A 20,281-nucleotide genomic window follows, 5' to 3' on the forward strand; every position below is an offset into this window, starting at 1 on the left:
CGATGCCTCCCTACACCTGCGCCGCCGGCCTCGGGCCCAGGCGGTGCGGCCGGCGACGGGGAGGGGGAGGCGGGGTGTGGACTCCCGAGCGGGCGGGCGATTCCCCGGAGCACTCGTGCGTTTCCTTTGGGGGCAGTTTGCAGCCACCGTCCCTGAGGCCAGGGCACTCGCGCTTCCCGTGGGGTCTGCTGTAGGGCTCGCACTGCTTTAATCAGAGGCGGTGAGGACTGCCCCCGGCCCTGCAAAAACCCTGTCGTAGAAGCAGCCACCGCTGAAGAATCTACCGTCTTGAAGGGGGAAGAGAGTTGGACCGCGCAGGGGACCCGTAGAGCGAGGGGGGGGGGGCTGCAGTTTCCCTTCACCAAAATCAAGCCCCAGGCCAGACAGCCTCAGGCCTTCCTGCAGCCTCGCTGTGGTGCTTCTACAATGCTCTGCTTCCTGGAAGGTAGGGCTGCTTCGGCCTAAGAGGCTCCCTGCCCTACGGTCCCATCGGAGCCTCCCGGAAATCTCTAGACCCTCGCCCTCTAAGCCCACACAAGGGTACAGTTCCAAGGTCTGCGTTTTCATTTCTTTAGCTGCCGTTTATAGCAGCATGTGGGGGCCCCCGAAATGTAGGTCCTGACCCCTAGTGCACAGGTCATGCTTGCCTCTACTCTACATGTGCTCACATGGCTGTTCCTGCCCCACTGTCTGTCCTCACACCTGCCCCCATCCCTTCCTGGTGCCTGACCCACCAACCCAACACCCCACCCCTGTCCTGGTGCCTGACACCTCACCCCGACACCCCACCCCTGTCTTGGTGCCTGACCCATCACCCCGACACCCCTCCCCAGTCCTGGTGCCTGACCCGTCACCCTGACACCCCACCCCTGTCACCCCGATACCCCTCCCAGTCCTGGTGCCTGACCCAACACCCCAACACCCCTCCCCCATCACCCCGACACCCCCTCCCCTGTCACCCCAATACCCCTCCCAGTCCTGGCACCTGACCCAACACCCCGACACCCCTCTCCCGTCACCCCGACACCTCCTCCCCCGTCACCCCAACACCCCTCCCAGTCCTGGCGCCTGACCAGTCATTGCGACCCCCCAGTCCCATTCCTCCCCTTTCCCGTCCAACGGCAGGGCCCAGGTGGAGCTGGAGGCGCTGGGAAGCTGTCCCTCGGGCCACCACAAGAAGAGTGTCTTCAGCGAGTTGGTTTGGGAAACTCGGCTCCTGGAGAGGCGGTTGTGGGGGGCTGCGGGTGGGGCGCTGGGCCCAGCCCGGAGCAGGACCGGGCGCCGTGTTACCCCGTCGGCCACCTGAGGGTGAAGTCCCCATCCAGGCTCCTCCGTCCGTCGCAGGAGGCCCCGAGCCGCTGTTCTCTGCCTTCACCGGGGAGATGCAGGTGCCCCTCGGAACTGCGGGGTGAACTGAGGGGCGGAATTCAAGACCTAGCGCTCCCTCCTTTAAAAGTACGTGCAAAAACGAATTGCCAATGCAGTTTACTATGGAGAGTCACGGGGGAAGTTTGGGGGGGTGCATTGGGGGAGCCACTGGAGGAGCAGCCCCCCAGCAGCTCAGAACGGCTGTGCCCGGGCCTCGCGGAGCCGGGCGGTTAGCTGACGGCTGGCAGGAGGCCTGGGCGCTGGCACCTGGAGAGAAAGGGAGACGATTCTAAGAGATTCACATCAAAGCCACACAGGAACAGTCTAACTTTGCGGCAGGTTAATTCAAATATTTCAAGAGCCTAACTTCATAAGTTGTCATTTGGAATGGAAGCAGGGAAGGCTGATGCTGCTGTGCGTAGACGCGCCTCCTGCCCGTGCGGACCCTCCCCGACCTGAGGAAAAGCCCGGCCCGGGCGCACCAGAGGTCTCCTGGCTCAGAACTGCGGCAGGAGCTCGAGGATGTTGATGAAGGGACTTCGTAGGTCCTCTCGATTGTTTTCTTTGCTGTGGCAAATGCCCAGCTGTGTTGTTGTTTACAAAAGAAGGAAAGAATAATCGTGGTAGAAATGATAAGACTTTGGTCTAAAATTCACGCCTGTTCTCTCTTTTTTCCCTTAGAATGACCTCATTGTTTTTTCCTGATGTGTTGCAACATCTTTTCTTTTTGAAAGTTTTTATTTACATTCCAGGTAGCTAACATACAGCGCGATACTAGTTTTAGGTGTGCAATATAGTCACTCGACACTGCCTTACATCAGCCGGTGCTCACGGCGACAGGTGCACCTCTTCCCCACCCCCACCCACCTCCCCTCTGGGGACCAACTGTTTGTTCTCTGTAGCTAACAGGCTGTGTCTTGGTTTCTCTCTCTCTCTCTCTCTTCCCTTTGCTCATTTGTTTTGTTCTTAAATTCCAAATACGAGTGCGATCTGATGGTATTTGTCTTTCTCTGACAGACTTACCTTGCTTAGTGTTATACTCTCTAGCTCCATCCCTGTCATTGCAAAAGGCAAGATTTCATTTTTTTTTTAATTTTTATTTATTTATTTATGATAGTCACAGAGAGAGAGAGAGAGAGGCAGAGAGAGAAGCAGGCCCCTTGCACCGGGAGCCCGACGTGGGATTCGATCCCGGGTCTCCAGGATCGCGCCCTGGGCCAAAGGCAGGCGCCAAACCGCTGCGCCACCCAGGGATCCCAAGATTTCATTCTTTTATGTCTGAGTCATATCCTATTGTGTATGTATCCCACATCTTCTTTATCCATTCATCAGTCAAAAAAATAAATAATCCGATTAAAAAATGAGCAGAAGACACAAACAGACATTCCTCCAAATGCAGACGCTCAGCTGGGCAACAGACACATGAAAAGATGCTCGACATCTCTCATCCCCAGGGAAATGCAAATCAAAACCACAGTGAGACGCCACCTCACACCTGTCAGAATGACTAAAATGAACAACACAAGAAACCACAGGTGTTGGCAAGGGTATGGAGAAAGGGGAACCCCCTTGCGCTGTTGGCGGGAATGCCGACTGGTGCAGCCACTGTGCAAAACAGTATGGAGGTTCCTTAAAAACCTAAGAACAGAGCTACCCCACAACCCAGCAATTGCACTACTGGGTATTTACCCAAAGGATACAAAACACTCATTCAAAGGGACGCACGCACCCCGTGTTTATGGTCTACAGTAGCCAAGCATGGACACGGTCCACGCGTTACGACACCTCAGTGAAGCGTGTCTGGTTTTCAATGTCATAACAGTCCAAATTGCTTCATGCACAATCACTCTGTCCCTTCAGATTCTCCTTTTCCTATGTTGCGGCTGACAACTGTGTTTTTAGGAAATTAGCCATCTTGCCATCTTTGTGACGTCCCCAGGGTCAACCCTCTGCAGAGCTGCACCATCTCACCCTCTCCTCTCCTCCCCAAGCCCCCAAGGTGTCCTCCCTACTTCTGCAGGTGTGGTGGCAGGTGACAATCGCAGGTGCAGCTACCGCTGAGTTACAACTGCAGAGGCTGTGCACTCCCCTGGGGCCCGCAGCAAGACCAGGAGACCTTGGTGCTGTGCTGGTGGGAGACTCCAGAGACCCACTGTTTACATTCAAGGGTCTGGACGTTTCTGGAAATGGCTGGACTCAGGTCGCCTCATTGCCTGTCACCAGAGGGCCATCTACTGGGTGATATCAAAAGACAGGGGCAAAGGCTGCGCCAGATGGAGGCTGGTGGGGACAGTCTGAGCCTGGACCCAATGTCCTGGGCCTGGGATGGAGGGGGAAAGCTCCACAGAGCCCTCAGAGGACCAGCAAATGCAGCCCACAGAGAGCTGGGGTCAGGTACGTGGGACGCAGAGGAAGCAGCCAGTGTAGGGAGGCATCGATAAGCAGCCCATGGAGCAGAAATCCTGCTAATCTGGTAAAGTGTGTTCTTCTGGAAGAGCAGATGTGACGCAGCCCCCCATCCAAAGGCCTAAGTCAAGGGAAGCAAGGGGCAGAGGTAGGACCCCCTTCCCAGCCCTCACCGCCCCCCCAGGTGTAGCCTATACATGGGGCAGGAATGTCCAATAGGATGTGAGATTCGAGTTTAAAAATAGCCCAGCCTACATCTTCATGAGCAGAGGAGATGCTTTAATAATTGAAGGTTTCCAAAAAGTCATGCACTGGGACTGAGACACCATTAGTGGCATTTGGTTTGTGACCTGATGAGCTGAGATGTTTCCTCCAAACCGGGGATAGTTTGTTGAGTGAATTCCCCCAAAATATTCCATGGCTGAACGAGCACGTGTGGTATGATTTGAAGGGAGGCAAAGTCAGGGTCCCAGAGGTGGTGGGGACGAGCGGAGCCGGGGGATGGCTTGCCAGGTCTTGTTCACTGTCAGCTGCGATGCTTCCAGCGACTGCAGGGATCTCCTCTGTCCTTGCACGTATTTGCTCATTCGCCGCTGAGTCAGACTCCGTGTCACCGATGGAGGCTCTTCAACCCACAGGAGCAGAAAAACCAGCTCATTCGGGAGCCAGGCAGACAAGGAGCTGGTGGGGGGCCCTGTGCGGGTGGCCAGCCAGGCCCCTGGGCACCTGCCGTGGGACGAGGTGGCGTGTGCGCACCTCCCAGAGCGAGGACAGAGAGGACAGGGAATGCCCGTCCTGCTGTTGCCCAGCATCAGGCATCTCCTGAGTCCTCCTACTGACCCTGGGGGGGGGGGGATTTATTCAGCCAGGAAAACTGAAGTATTTGGGGGGGGGGCATGCAATAAATTAGTCCTTCTTCCCCCCCTTTTTTTAAAGTGTTGAACCAGTCTCCAGGGAGCCATGACGCCCCATGGGCCCAAGTGGCCAAAGCAACGGCAACTAGATGTGCAGAAGAGGAGGGGTCGGCCCACCTGGGGTGCCGTGCGGGCTTCCCTTGCAGGAACCCCCCTCCCTGGTTAGGGGCCACGTGAGGAAGATGAGCATGGGTGGAGCTGCTGTGCTTTAGGCTGGAGGGGTGGCCTGCAGCCCACGGGTCCCTGGCCCTGGGATGACTGAGTCAGGACAACACTGTCTGCCGGGGTGCACGGGTCACACCGAGGAGCGTGGCTCCAGGTGGGGTAGTCTACACATTGGAGGTGCGCTCCTGGCTGGGGCTGTGCTCTAAGGGTCGGCTAGCCCTGCTCGGGGCCGTCTCTCCCCAGACAGGAAAGACCTCTTTGTTTTTTCATATTTTTTAAAAGGCATCAAAACATAATAAGCAGCAAATAACATGCATACAGCCCAACATTGGAATCCGTGGACCTTGAGGGTAGCGATGGGCTTCCAGAATGTGGGTGGGCCTCGCCCAATCAGTCGAAGGCCTCCCCAGCTCACACTGACACCCCCCCCCCCCCCCCGAGAGAGAAGAAGGACCTGTCCTAGCAGCCAGCCAGCCTCTGGACGTGCACAGCAGCTCTTGTGTCCATCTCCAGCCTGTCGGCGCACCTCCGTTGGAGTCTGGACTCGCCGAGGCCCCAACTGAGCCAGTTCCTTAAGCTCTTGCTCGCCGTATATACACGCGCACACACGCACACATGCACTTCCTGCTGGTTCTGTTTCTCTGAAGACCACAGACTGATCCGGGAGCCTTACCTCTGAGGGTGGCCATGTGCACGAGGGGCTTGGGTTCTCTCCTGTTCTTGCACGTATGTTGGAGGAGCATTTGGAGTAGCCTCCTCTTCCCTCCAGTAGCAGGGAGGTCCCGCTCCGGGAAAGCTGACACAGCCGGGAACACCACCGGCTCTTAGTGAGATCAGAACAAGAGCACTCCCTGCAGCTGCAGCCCAGCTCCCTCACTGGACAGGGTGGCACGCCCTGAGCGCTCCCCAGCGACGCAAGTCAGGAGTCAGGAGGCCGTTGGTCTGCATGTGTTTTTGCTGTCAAAAGCTGAAGTATGGAAAAAAACCAAAAAACCAAAAAAACAAAACAAAAAAAACACAAAAACAAAAACAAAAACAAAAACAAAAACAAAAGCTGAAGCATGGGTGCCCGGGTGGCTCAGCGGTTTAGCGCTGCCTTGGGCCCAGGGCGTGATCCTGGAGTCCCGGGATCGAGTCCCGTGTCGGGCTCCCGGCATGGAGCCTGCTTCTCCCTCTGCCTGTCTCTCTGCCCGTCTCTCTCTCTCTTTCTCTCTCTCTCTCTGTGTCTCTCATGAATAAATAAATAAAATCCTAAAAAAAAAATTGCTGAAGCAAAGCCAGGCCGAATCGTGTGTGGCGCACGGTGTTCCCCGTGGCTCTGTCGCGCCCGAGGGGTGATACACGGTCCCCTTTCCCAGGGATTCGGCTCGCAGGGTCTGGCTCTGCGGACGCGCTGCAGAGATGCTACAGGTCCTCGCTGGTTGTTTCACGTTCGCGTGCAAGCCCTGTCTGACCACAGCGCCCACGCACTGTCCCTACAGCCCACCGACCTGCTCTGGTGGACACGCCTCACCCGGGGGTCGGCGTGTTGACCGACCCTGAGGGCATGTGCCTCATCCTTCCTCAGGGACGCGGGGACGCAGCGGGGCCAGGAACTGTGTCCGGAGGTGCCTCAAAGCAGTACTTGCTCTTCGTTAAGCAGATGCTATGGTCGGAGCCAGAACTGGCCTTGTCACTGGTCCGAAGTCAGGCGGATCGCGGGCACCGGCCAGCCCTGCCCCGGGCCCCGGGCCATCTCCCCTCCGCCGTGGCTGGGGCACCGTCGTCGGCGTCCCGGTGATCGCAGGTGGAGGCTGAGACGCGGGGAGTGGCGGTGACCCGGGAGCCCAGGGTGCATCCCTGGGGGAGACAGAGAAGCGGGCTGGCCTCGCTGGTCCTGCTGGGGGGGGGGAGTGGCCAGCGGCAAGGGCCTCGTCACCAGAGGACAGGGTTTGGGGGGTGCCGGCGCTCTGCAAGCTGCAAGCCTGCAAATGCCTCGGGCAGGTGGGGGCGGTGAGTGCAAATGCCCAGGAGAGTCCGGCCGGAGGGCGCAGGCATGGCTTTGCAAGGGGCTGGGGGCAAGCAGCCTTTAAACTGGGCACTCAAGGCTGGCGACCCCAGTAACGGAAGCCCTGGGACCAGACGTCCCTGGTCCCTGAGGGGGATGGGCTGCCACCGTCGTGCTCGGCTCTTGGTTCCGGGCCTGCTGTTTCTGGGCGCGGCGCTGTCGATGGTGACGATGGTGACGTCCTCCTGGGTCTACGAGCGTTTGCTTGTGATCACCTGAAGTCCTCCCGGCAGGGCCGGTGGAGTCGCCACAACCTCGTAAACACCAACGGATGTGAGATAAACACAGAATGTGTTTTTTTTTTTTTTTTTTCTGCCCGAGGAACTGGGGTCTTGGGAAACCCTAAACATTGGCAGCCCTAAGTGGCAGGGCTTATCTGGGAATCTGTTTTTTGATTTAACATCCGGAGGAACGCTCCCAGGGAGGACTTCCATATCTTGAAGAGGCAAGTGGATGGCGTGCCTGAGATTTCCTTTTTCTTTTCTTTTCTTTTCTTTTTTAATGATTTTATTTATTTGAGAGAGCGAGAGACACGAGCAGGGAGGAGGGAGGAGGGGGGAAGGAGGAAGGGCAGAGGGAGAGGGAGAAGCAGGGAGCCCGACGCGGGGCTTGATCCCAGGACCTTGAGCTCAAGACCTGAACTGACTGAGCCACCCAGGCCCCCCCGAGGTTTCTTTTCAAAATAGAACTCTCCTGGATTATTTCTTAGCTTTTTTGGGGTGAGGGAAAGGCCTAGATGCGCTGGAATTAACCACCTGTTGTGTGAGTGTCACAGAGAAGGCCCGGTGGGGGCTCACGTCCACACCACAAACCAGCCTCCTCTCACAAGAGAGGGCTGTTAATGATGGAAACTGTGTCTAGGGGAGGGGGGCAAAGGTTTCAGAATGTGTGATTTTCATTTGTGCTGATAATTTATCAACGTGGAGCATGAAGTCGTCGCTGCCAGAGTAAGGACACAGCAGAACCACGTGTGTCATGGGAGTCGTAAAACATTTATTGGGCGAAGGGGGAAAGTGAGCCATCCTGGCTCACCAACAGGGGTCTAGAGGCTGGAGGAGTGGGAGGAGGAGCAGCGGCCGTGAGCGGTGCTTCCGTCGCTGACTCCTGGCCGGGTTGTGGGATTGTGGAGCGGCAGCCCCTGCACGAGGCCTGGCGAATGGGAGCTACGAGTGCTATGGCCATAGCGGAGGCTCTGCAGGGCTGCGGTGGACCAACCCACGGCTGTGGGCCCCGGAAGCAGGAAAGGCAGCAGCTCCGGGCCCTGCAGATGGGTTGTTTCACAGAAGAGGCTGTGGAGGCTGCGGCATTTGGGGTGAGCTGCTGCTGGGACCAGGGAGGGCCTCGTGTGCATCGTCCCCTCCTCGGGTGTCCTGGATCTCATGTGCACACCCTGCATCGCCCACACGTTGGTTTGGTGATGACATGTATGTAGGTGACATCGCTCAAGCTTGGTCAGCACCCCCAGCCCTATGGGCCTGCCCTGGCTCTGCCCCTCTGACCTCCATAATTTCTCAACTTCTTCCAACAGGAGATAAGATTCATTTTGGTCTGAAAGAGGTATGCTTAAAAAAAAAAAGTCTTCTTTTATTAAAACAACGATTACAAATACTTCACTGGGCTCAATGGACTTCCACACACTCTCTCCAACGGGCCCAGCTCAGAGTCAAGGCATGCAGCACTTGGCCTTCCCGCGGTAACAGGTGCCATCGATCCTGGTAAAGAGCGGGCAAGGGGAGAAGTTGCAGGTGCCTCCTTTCCTGGCACAGATGTACTGGTCAGACCTCTGGCCGATACCCGTAAGGAAGCCAGCACCTGTGAGAAGAGAAAGAAAACACTTCAGACTCATGGCTTGCGGCCACGGTGACTCTAGAACACTTGATAAAGTGACCCTTTGGGAAGCACGTCGAAGAGCCTTCTCTTCCAAGAACTTTGCACTCAGTGTATCTCGGGGGCTGCTCCAGAGACAAGGCATCGCACGGGGCCCTCATTCTGAGGTCCCTGCCAGCTGTGGCCAAACGGAAGCCAATGATGAGCAGTGGGCTTCTGGGTGGGTGCAGTTCCCTTCTGCCCAGGGAGCTTTAGGGTGTGCGGGGAATTCACGTTAGTCCCCAAAGAAGTATCCTACTACATCGTACTAAAGCCCAGACACACATCTTGCTTCAGTAATGCTGAAGTGTGTTCCCGACTCTGGGAGCATTCCTAAACTACCCACCCCACTCCCATGCTGCCTCGCTGTACCATCCCCTCCACATCTTTGCTGAAATCTGGGATCCTTTCAGGTCACCTTGAGAGTATGGCCACGCCGTAACGCTTTCATTGGAACCGGTTTCACTGTTTCTGCTTTCTTCCCAATATCTCAGAATCTCATCGTCAGAAGGTGTCTAGATGAGTCTTCTACTCGATCCAATAGAGAACGAACTGCCCACGCTCTTCCCAGTAAGTGACTATCAAGCCACCGTTTTGCTTGCCTCCATGGATAGGTCTTATGGACTGAATTGTGTCGCCTCCACCAAAATGTGCATGCTGATGTCTTTCTTCACTGGCCAGCGCCCCAGCATGTGACTGCATTTGGAGGCAGGGCCTTTCAAGAGCTGATGAAGGTTAGATGTGGTCATAAAAGTTGTCTCGAATCCAATGGGCCTGGTATCCTCATAACAAGAGGACATTTGGACAAAAAGAAGGACGTGTACACGTAGAGGAAAGGCCACGTGAGGGCATGACAATAGGTGGCTGCTCGTGAGCCAAGGTGAGAGGCCTCAGGAGAAATGTTAACCTGCTGACACATTGACCTTGAACTTCAAGCCTTCAGAACTGGGAGAGAATTGATTTCTGTTGCTGAGGGAGACACCCTGTGCTATTTTGTTATGTCCGCTCCAGCTGAGTAACACAACAGGCCATCACCATCCTGGGGAACAGTCCATTCAAATGTCATGTGTCTCTACTTATCAGAAAGATGGTTTTCATACCGATTGAGATTGTCCTCTTACTTAATCCATATCCCTGTTGCAGCTATCTCATCTGACCTAGAACTGTGAGTGTCTCATGACTAGATATTTGGCAATGTTTGGGGACATTGTTGGTTGTACAACTGTGGGATATGTGGGGTGGATATTACAGGTATCTGGTGGGTGGAGGCCAGGGGTGCTGCCAGAGAATGGGATGCACAGAACAGCCCTCGTAATAGAGAATTATCTGGTGCTAAATGTCAGTAGCACCAAGGTTGAGAGATTGTGGTGTAGACCAGTGGTTCTCCATGCTGCATACACATTCAGTCAGCTGAGATACTCTTAAAAATAGGGACTTAACTGTTGTAGGGTACTGTTGTAGAGTTTATGTGCTAAGATTAAAAAAAAAAAAAAATCGTAGATGCATCTAATGCCCAGTAAAGAATCGAGGGTCTCTGGGCCACTGGTTTTCAAATTTTAGTCAGAACTGACAGTAGAAAGAAAAAAAAAAAAAAAAAAGAACTGACAGTAGAGAATTCCCTTGTCAAGACTAAGGGCAAGGATCCTGGGGTCCTAGGATCGAGTCCTGCCTGCATCAGGCTCCCCACAGGCAGCCTGCTTCTCCCTCTTCCTGTGTCTCTGCCTCTCTCTCTCTGTGTCTCTCATGCATAAATAATTTTTAAAAATCTTTTTTTTAATAAAATCTTAAAAAAAAAGACTGAAGGCAGACAGGAAGGAAGCAAGGACAGTGCCTTCTAGTAATATAAAAAATTAAAATTATTAGGAATTTAGAAATTTGAATAGTTCATGGAAATAGAAAAATTGGAAATATTCTATCCATATAGAACAAAATAGAACAGACTTGAACAAACTTGAAAATTTAGTTGAGATAAAAAAAATCTTAGAAAAACACAACTCACTAAAATAAACAAGAAGTAGAAAATATAAATAGTCCCATAATTATCAAAGAAATCGAATCCATAAATGAGACTCTTGGCTCGGATGGCTTGGTAGCAAATCCTACCAAGCAACAAATAAGAAATAGTGTCTACACAGCACACTGTTTTTCAGAATGGCAAGAGAAAGAACATTCACCAGCTCATGGTATGATACCAACATACATGGTCTTAATATCACCATCTAAAGAGATGAGCAAGGAAAGAAAAGGCAAACTACGGCTCAACCTCCCTGACCTGCAGAGAGGCAATGATCCTATATAAAATGTCAGCACACAGAATAAGTAAATAAATAAAACCAGGTTCAGTTTATTTCATAAATCCAAGCTTTCATTGAACATTTGAAGATCAACCTGTGCCTGTTAATGGTTAAAATAGAAAAATCCTATGATCATCCCAACAGATGCAGAAAAACATTGGGAAAAGTCAACACTAATGTATGATAAGAACTTAGACGGAATTTCCTTGATTTCATGAAGAAAATCTGCAGAAGCCTATAACCAGCAGTACACGTAATGGTCAAACATTGAAAACTTTTCATTTGAGATACCCAGCAAGACCAGCCTAATTTCGATCATCAATTGCATTGAACGTTGTACTTGAGATACTAACCATGGAAATAACAGAAGGAAAGAAAAATGATATAAAATTGAAAGGAAAAATAAAATTGTCACGATTTGCAGGCATTATGATTATATGTGGACAGTCTAAAAGGAATTAAAAGCAAATTTAATTTAAATTTAGTTTTCTGTATATGAGATCAATATAAAAAAATCAATTTTACTTCTGTGTATTGGCAACCAATGGATAAATCACCATATTGAAATGAAAATAAATGAAATTAAAATGAATCACCATATTGAAATATCAAATACCTAGTATTAAATCTAAGAAAATACAATACTTCTATATGCAAGAAATATAATATTCTTTGATAAATTAAAGAAAAACAGAATAAGTGGAAGTGGTATGGTTAAGCCCTGGAAGATTAATTTTTTTTCTCAAATGTTAATTTCCTCCAGATTAATCTGTAGATTTAACTCAATACCACAAAAATATCAAGATTTTTGCAGTAAAACTTGACAAGTTTATTCTAAAATTTATGTGAAAATTCAAAGGACCAAGAATAGTCAAGACACTCTTGGAGAAGAAGGTAGGAGGACTTGCTTTACTGGATTTGAGACTAATTATAGATCCACTGCAATTAGAGTGTGGTAAAGACACAAGGACAAAACATACAAATGGAACAGAGTAAAGAGTAGAGAAAGGGACCCAGGTGCATGTGTGCAGAATCAGTGTAGACCATCCACTTAGGAGAATAGTAGTGGGGAGTGGCCTCCTCAGAGCTGGTTCTGGGACACCTGGATATTCATATTGAAAAAAAAAATAACTTTACGCTTAACGATGTGGCATTATCTATCAAAATTATAAATTTCTTATTATTTTTTTTAGATTTTTAAAATTTATTTATTTGAGAGAGAGAGAGTGAGAGCATGAGCAGGGCAGAGGGGTAGAGGGAGAGGGAGAAGCAGACTCCCCAGCTGAGCCGAGCATGGGGCTCGATCCCAGGACCCCAAGACCATGACCTGAGCCGAAGGCAGATGCTTAATTGACTGAGCCCCCAGGTGCCCCAACTTCTTGTGCTATCATCTATCTATCTATCTATCTATCTATCTATCTATCTATCTATCTAATATGTGAATAACCTAGGATACACTAGCCCCTCCCGCATGTACCTAGCCAACTGAGAAGCACACACAAGCCGAGCTGTACTATTCAGCACGAGTGCCGAGGTGGCAAAAGTACCAGAAATATAGGAAGTCGTTACCAGAAAGGTCAAGCGAGGATTTCCCCCGGGGACGGAGCAAGGGGCGGGTGCCCGAGAAGCCTGCAGGGGTATTTCTTAGGTGCCAGCCAGGTCCTACGTCTTGACTTAAACCCTGGTCCCCGGCTGCTTGTTTCATAATAACTCATTAAGTCGTACATTCCTGGTTTATGCTCTTTTCTGGATGCATGTGATGTTTTGCAGTTAAAAAAGGAAAACAAGTAAGAGTTGCTTCTGAAAGGTCTGCATATTTCCGGAGCCGTGCACGCCCCACGGTGCGTGTAGCCGCTGGTGCCCTGCCCCGTCCTCACGTGGGTGCAGTGCACCCTGCCCGTGGGCTCGGGGGTGACTCGCACCCGCTCTTCTCCCCTTCCCCGAGGGCGACAGCACTCCCCGGGACTTGGGGCTTATTCCTGTCTAGGTCCTCACCAAGCTGGCCTGGGAAATGCCATCCAGCTCATCCTGTGACGGTCACCATAAACCAGAGGAACATGGAAAAAGAGAAAACTCGCTTCTGGGTAAGAATGAGGGGTGAGGCGGAGCCGAGGGGGCGGGCCCGTTGGGAAAGCAGGCGTGTGCCGGTTTCTATGCTTGCCCCAAAGCAGGGCCTCTTTCAAGCGTACATTTATTGACCCACTACGGCTGGATTGTCCGTCGTCCCGCGTCCATGCAGCTGCAACACCAACGACTGCTCTAGTTGGCGGCAGTAACAGGTGTTGGTTGAAGGAAGGAGGCTGGATTCGGTGGCGGGGAGCTCAGTGGGTCCGTCGCGGGAGAGGGCAGGGAAGGGAAGGAGTGGGTCTGGGCACGAGCACGGAGAGGCTGGATTTTGGGGGTCATCGGAAGATGTATCTGCATAAAGCAGGGACCACGCCTTTCCACGCTACTCAGGGAACGTACCCTGCGCAGGCCAGACGCTGGTGGCTCACGGAGCAGTAGGTGAAACCATAAAGATCAGCGGGGCGCCTGGGTGGCTCCGTCGGTGAAGCGTCTGCCTTCAGTGCAGGTCACGAGCTCAGGGCCCTGGGATCGAGTCCTGCATCGGGCTCCCTGCTCAGCTGGGGGGTCTGCTTCTCCCTCTGCCCCTCCCCCTGCTTGTGCTCTCTCTCTCTCTCTCAAATAAATAAATACAATTTTTTTCTTTTTGAAGAAGATCAACACAGAGGGAGGCCTTCAGACTTTGCATAGAAGAGCCACAGAAAGAAAACTTCTTCGAGAGCCTTTGAAGAACAGGAGACAGGGAGGGGAGAGAAGGGGGACGGAGTGAGGGGATGGGGCGGATGCATGGCATGAGCTCAGGCTGTCATTCTGCTTGGACGTGTGGGCGCCGGTCAGCGGCGCGAGTGGGCCCCCCCGCCCCCAGCAGAGCTGGAAGGCAAAACTGGAGAGCTGTGGACTCAAGCTGTCAGTTGCTTGGGCTAAAACGCCACCAGGCTGGGGTGAGAGGACAGCGAGTGGCCAGAATGATAAGGGGCTTTGCGAAGGAGGAGGCCCCCCCGCCCCGGGCGCTCCTGCCCAGGACGCTGCTGCCGGAGGGGGCTTGCGGGCAGGTCGGCAGCGGGACCTCCAGCTGCCTGGGCGCCCCGGCTGCGGCGGGTGAGGAGCAGACACGCAGGCCAGGGAAGGCCTCTCCGGCTCGGCCACGGTGGCTGCAGACACCCCTGCCCACGGCGGGGCATACGGGCACCTGGTGGCGGGCAGCGGCGCAACACAGTCCCAGGGGCAGGACGACCTACCGGAGTCACCGGGGGGTCACGGTGGGTGAGCGGAGGCTCTTCCCCTGCTCTGTCCTGCCGGGGAGGCCCTGCCCTCGAGCAGATGGGCCCTCCACGGAGGCCTGCGCTGGAGGCTACAGGACTGACTTCAGCTCTGGGAATCTTCCTTGGTTCGTTTTTTTAAGGATTTTATTTATTTGAGAGAGAGGAGAGCGGGGGTGCAGGGGGTGCAGAGGGAGAGGGAGAAGCAGACTCCCGGCTGAGCCTGCCCCGCCCCCGGCCCCCACCAGGCTCCATCCCAGCCCGGGACCCCGAGACCAGGACCCAAGTGCACAGCAGGCGTCGGGTCCCTAGGCCCCCGAGCCGGCAGGCGCCCTCTCCGGGGCTGCTTCGGCTGTCTGGGGACGGAAGCAGCGCACGGGGACTCCTGCGGGACAGGCCACCAAACTCCAGACGGGGCTGGAACGGGACCAAAGGCCCGAGGCCCAGTTCCACAGACACGCGGCCCACGGGGTCTCTGCTGGCCACGGCCTGCTCGGCCCGTCGGCAACGCCCGGTGTGAGTTCACGGGGGTTTCTAATCCAGGTCCTGCCTCCGTGGTTCTTGCGGTCCACACCCAGGAGGATACGGGGTCTGGGGCCACATCTGGGATCCAGTTCTTGTTCCAGGCTGCCCGGGGACTTGAAAGGTGACTTTTCTGAGACTCGCCGCCAAAAAGAAAAGCTCCGAACAGATGTGCAAAGTGGGGACAGCCGCCCCCGTGTGCGTGCGAGACATGCTGGCACCTTTGGACAGATGACATTTGCACAACTGCTTTGTGGGGACAGGTGCCTTAGCAGGTGCCTCTGCGGGGCCTGGTTTGGGGGCCGCGGGGCCTCGTGTCTGAGGTGAGGGGGAAGGCGTTTTCCTCCACGGGACCCACAGGCCGCAGCAGGCGCATTCCTGGTGGCTGGTGCCAGAGGTCAGACAGGTGGAAGGAATTTGGGCAAGCAGGTTGGGGTGGGGACCGCGGAGTGAGACACTCAGGTGTGAGCAAGGGTGCACGAGCGGGGCGTCCTACTGCCTAAATCTTCATTTTAAAGGTGAGGAAACTGAGGCCCACACACCCGGGAGGGTGCTCAGTACCCCGGAAGGGAAGGAGGGAGGATCCTGAGGAGTGGCCTGTGCCTCCGTCCCCCGGGTTTGGTCAGCTGTGCTCGAGCGAGGCGCGAAGCCCTGGGAGAGGGCGCAGCGGCTGCGGGACATCCTCCCCGTGACCCCGGGGCCACTTTGCTGTCGGCTGGCCCGCCTCCAGCCCACGAACCACCTGACTGTCAGTCTCCCAGTCTACAAAGCCTGGGGCCCACCCACACCTGCGGTTTCCTGCCGCACAAGACCTCACTCGGGGCGGCCCCAGAGCCTCCCGGCCCCACGACCCCCTCTGTCCCCACACTCGGTGCCTGGAGGGCGTGCAAGGCCCGGGTTCGAGTCCTCCCTCTGCCTGTTAGCTGTCCTGTGGGTCTGGCCGAGGTATTTATGCGCAGAAGGAAGATAATGATTTATCCTTCCCCACAGTTTGGGGAGAGGGTGGGTGGGGTGAAGTTAAAATGAGAGCTTTCGGGGTTTGCTGCTCTTCCCCTCCAGGCTCTCACCCCTGATATCCCTTCCATGTGGTTTGTCTCTTTCCCACGCGCCCTACGTCCTGGCACTAGTTCGGGTAACTCGGGGCAGCATGTGCAGGTGCCACCGCGGCCAGGCCGCCCGGAAAGTCGGTGAAGTAGGCTGAGGCAGGGCGACAGGGAGCGGTGCGGCCTGCGGGGACCTGGGGGCAAGCGCCCGTCCGGGGAGCCGCCGCGGGAGCTCGCTGCTGCTGCTTGGGGGAGTGTGGCTTCCTTTGCTTGTGCTCTTAACAGAAGATACAAATCCGAATGTTATGTGACGCATCCTGAGTTTTGAATGGCAAGAAGGAAGTAAAAAAAAAAAAAATTTTTTTTTCTCAAATGCCATGAACACCAGAATGATTTCCATCTTTCCTTTCCTTCTCAGCTTCCTCCAGGAAGCCTTCCGGCCCCTCGAGAGCAGCTCCGTGCCCCCCCCCCCCCACGTGCTCCCTCGGCACCCTGTACTTAGTGGCATGTCACAACACAGTGGTAATTACACAATTAATTATAAAACTGGGTTTCTTGTCATGCTCTGCTTCTAGAACGTCAGGTCATGCGATCCAGGACTGTGTTTTCCTGGCTCTTCCCCTGTTCCCAGGGCAATGCCTGCACACGGTAAGTGGCTTTAACTAAATGTCTGTTGCGTCAGGGGCGCCCTGGGCGGCTCAGTGGGTGACGCGTCTGTCCTCCGGCTCAGGTCATGATCTCAGGGCCCTGGGATCGAGCCCCTGCGTCGGGCTCCCTGCTGAGCCCCGGGAGTCGGCTTCTCCCTCCGCCCCACCCCCACTTGTGCTCTCTCTCTCTCTCTGTCTCTCTCTAACAAATAAATAAAATCTTTAAAAATAAACAAATAAATATTTGTTGAGTCAGTGAGGGCACAGCCTCAACCCATCCTGATTTCTAAACCTGGGTTCTCATCCAGCTGATGCAGGGGACTCACGTGGCCTTGTCATGAGACATCAGTCCGTGTTCACAGAAAGAAGATCTCTATAGGATAAAAGGGGGCAACTCTTTTTTGTTTTTTTTTTGTTTTTTTTTTTTTTTTCCTGATAGAGACAAAAACTGCTAAAAGAGAATGTCAAGCCTTGGTCTCCTGCTGTGACCCCGCTGTCATTCACTGGGGTGTGTGAGCCTTGGCTTCCCCGTGTTGTGAGGGGATGAGCCCTCCGGGGTCCCCCAGGAGGGGGTGAAGTGATCCCTTGAGAGGGCTCGGGGTGCGTCCCAGGGCAGCACCTGCGGGCAGCAGCACTCAGCCCCCCGAGGGCGGCCAGGGAGGCTGCTCCTGGGGCGGCTGAGTGGGCCCTGCGTGCTCTCCGCCTCCCTCCGCTCGCTGCTGTTCCTGGACGGAATGCCTAGGACATTTGGCTGCCCCTGAGTAGCCTTGGCAACCCTTTCACGTTCTCTGCGTCCAGGGAGATGCTTATCGTCCGAGGAGGCGGCGGCAGGCTGCAAGGAACCCTTCAAGCTACCAGGGGGGCCCTGGCTTTTCCGAGCTTGCGCTGACCTGCGGTCAGAAGTGGGGCCGGGCCGCTCCGGACTAACGCACACGTGCCCACGCGCAGCTGAAACCAGCGTGTACGCTCCCTGTGTGGCAGGCACCCGTATTTTCCATTGTCTTGGAAAAAAAAAAAAAAAGTGGTGGCGACTCGCTACACCGATTCCTCCACCCCTCGAGTGGGGCCAGGCTGCAGACGTGCAAACGCTGCGTTGCAACACTTTCGTGCCCACTTTCCAGGAGGGGGGACTGAGTCACGCTCGGAGCAGCTGTGGCACGTCTGCGGGATCCAGCGCGGGCGGCAGAGAAGCACAGTGGCATCTTTCAGAGGATTTTGGAGCTTTCGTGCTCTACGTGTCCCCCCACCCAGCGTGACCCGAGAAAGAGCTCGGGCACGAGATGCATGATTTGCTCAAGGCCACGATGAAACGTGTCGCCCGGTTGGTTCAATGTGCAGCGTCCCGCATCCTCCTCCACCAGGCACGCTGCTTTTCTGACCCAGGGGAGCTGGCATTTCTGGCCTCACAGGAAGCTCCCTCCTGGGCACGGGGGAGGTTTCCCACTCTGCAGAGGCCGGGAGGGCCTCCCAAGGAAGGCTGAAGACCACCTGTGCACCCTGACTGCGTGAGGTGAGTCAAAGGTGCAGGGTGAGCTGGCTTCGTGGGAGGGGCAGGTGGCACCTGCTTGCAGGCCACCTGGGAGGCCCCACCCGGCGACCGGGGTGAGCCGGAGCCGACAGCCTACACGTCTCTCAACCGGATGGATGGGAGGCTGGCCTCTGGACGCGAGGAGCCGTGTTGTGGATGGAGTAACTGGTCCCCTTCCACAGAGGATACTTCCTAGACGTCCCAGACACAGACGGAGGGGACAGGAGATGCCCGGGCTGCCTGACACTGGCTGCGCATCCCGGCCAAGCCCTGAGGGCAAGGGGCCCCAAACACAGTCAGGGATGGAGCCCTGAGTCTGTCCCCCGGCCGCTGGGCTGCCCGGTGGGCCCGGGAGCATCAGCCAGGAGTGCTCCCTGCAGGACTGGGACGTCAACCCCAGGTGCTCCCTGCAGGCCCAGGAGCCTACGCCCGGGGTGCTCCCTGCAGGACTGGGAGCATCAACCCAGGGTGCTCCCTGCAGGCTTGGGCCCTTGGGCTCTGGGGGGTCGCTCTTCAGGTCCCAGGCTCAGCAGCTTGCCCACCGCCGGCTGCCTAAACCGGCTGCTCAACCTCGGGGATGGTTTCCTGCCACATCCCCACCCCGGGACAGCAGAGGCGGCTGTCATCAGAGCTCAGACCCTGGACCCCCGGCGCAGGGCGAAGCTCAAAGCTCACCTGGGGGCAGGTAGGAGAAGAGAAGGCACAGAAGCAGCAGCAGCAAGTAGAGAGGCCTCATGACGGCCGCAGGCTGGGCCGGGATGCCCAGAGAAGGGAGAGAGGCTCCTCGCAGGCCGGGCTTCCTGAGGCTTCTGGAGGCTTCCAGGGGCTGCCAGAGGCGGGAGTGCCTCGGTATTTATAGGGCAGGGATTGCACAACCGCAGAGGTGATCTGAAGGGCGGTGTCGCAATGCAGAGTGAAATTCTAATAAATAACCTCTCGTGCCACTTGCCCCGAGTCGTCGGCGAGTCACGTGGACACGTTTCTCTGTCTGGCTGCGACTGGATTCGGCTCTCAGCCCGCTGATCGCTTTCCTGCCTCCATCGCTTTGCCTCTTCCAGGTCGTCACGTAGGTGGAACCAGACGGCATGTGGCCTTTTCAGATTGGCTTCTTCCGCCTGGGGATTTGCCCTCAAGGTTGCTCCCCGTCTCCTCATGGCTTGATGGCTCATCCCTTCTGAGCGCCGGGTAGTGAGTGTTCCACTGTCTGGGTGAACCAGGGTTCACTGGCTGAAGGACCTCCTGGTTGCCTCCAAGCTGCGGCGAATCTGAACACAGCTGCCGTGCACGTCTGGGTCAGGCTTTGTGTGGATGCGAAACCCTTTGTGTGGGTATCAAGGGGGGCGATTGCTGGGTCATATGGTAAGAGGTTCAGTTTGATTAAAAACTGCCCACCGCTCCTCTGGGGTGGCGGCCCGTTCCGCAGCCCCCCCCTCCCAGGGCTGAGTGCTCCTGTGGCTCCGACGGCCTCCCCAGCACCCGGTGTGGCCACGGCTCCAGATTTCGGCCACGCTCGCGGGTGGGGAGGGCTGTCTCCTCGATTTCAGCTGCATCTCCCTGACGACATGCGATGGGGAGCCCCTTTTCTTGTCCAGCCTTCCTTTTTTTCCACCTCGATGCATGTTCCTAGGAAGCTCTCAGCTACGGCTTCCCGGGAAGTGAGCCCCTGGTGGGGCCTCTGGGAGTCCGAAGGCCTGGTTTCCAGACGGGGCTGAGTCTTCCCAGCCTACAAGGAGGGGAGTCTCAGTCCTTCAGTTGTCAGGCTGAGGCGTGGTGTTAGCTAATATCTGAGGATAGCTCGAGTTCCCATCAATCCTAAAGATTTAAACATGTTTTGTCTGTCGTTAATTTTCATAATTCTGCAAGCAGCTTTCGTAGTGACTCAGTTTTCATGAGCAACAGCAGCAGCTCTGGCTGGTTAGGCAACGGAGGAGTTTCCCAGGGGGACGGTGGGTAGCTCACAGGGGCCTGGGCCGGGAGCTCAGCTCCCAGGGACACTGTGCAAACTGTGCCTGAGGTCTGGTGTGATGTGGACCCCTGTGCCGTGGCCATGTGTGTGAGACACCAGGCTTACTGGCCTTCACCACCACCGGCAAAGCGCCATCTGTGCCAATGCAGCACCTTCCAGATGATTCCGTGGCAGCCCTGCCAGAGAGAGGGA

The 20,281-nt window shown here is 55.4% G+C and overlaps 1 protein-coding gene and 1 long non-coding RNA gene across 2 annotated transcripts; one reads left to right on the forward strand and one right to left on the reverse strand.

The window, feature by feature from the left end:
• The first annotated feature begins 1,027 nt into the window (after window positions 1-1,027).
• On the forward strand, window positions 1,028-2,023 carry LOC140605434 (uncharacterized). Its single transcript, XR_012008095.1, has 2 exons — window positions 1,028-1,455; window positions 1,766-2,023. It is a non-coding gene; the product is annotated as an uncharacterized lncRNA (long non-coding RNA).
• A 5,850-nt stretch (window positions 2,024-7,873) lies between these two features.
• DEFB1 (defensin beta 1) lies at window positions 7,874-19,002 on the reverse strand. The gene is made up of 2 exons (XM_072775803.1): window positions 18,799-19,002; window positions 7,874-8,712 (listed from the first exon to the last, which is right to left on the reverse strand). Exons 1-2 carry the CDS (start codon window positions 18,857-18,859, stop codon window positions 8,564-8,566), a joined length of 210 nt encoding a protein of 69 aa, XP_072631904.1. The 5' UTR covers window positions 18,860-19,002; the 3' UTR covers window positions 7,874-8,563.
• Window positions 19,003-20,281: the final 1,279 nt, after the last annotated feature.

Source organism: Canis lupus, chromosome 15 (genome assembly GCF_048164855.1).
Source record: "Canis lupus baileyi chromosome 15, mCanLup2.hap1, whole genome shotgun sequence".
NCBI lineage: Eukaryota > Metazoa > Chordata > Mammalia > Carnivora > Canidae > Canis > Canis lupus.

Bases quoted from the DNA above. Each gene is read 5' to 3' on its own strand.
- DEFB1 (XM_072775803.1), bottom strand. From the start codon at position 18,859: ATGAGGCCTCTCTACTTGCTGCTGCTGCTTCTGTGCCTTCTCTTCTCC. The intron at 8,713-18,798 runs GTGAGCTTTGAG...CTCTTCTCACAG, and splicing joins CTTCTCCTACCTGCCCCCAG to GTGCTGGCTTCCTTACGGGT.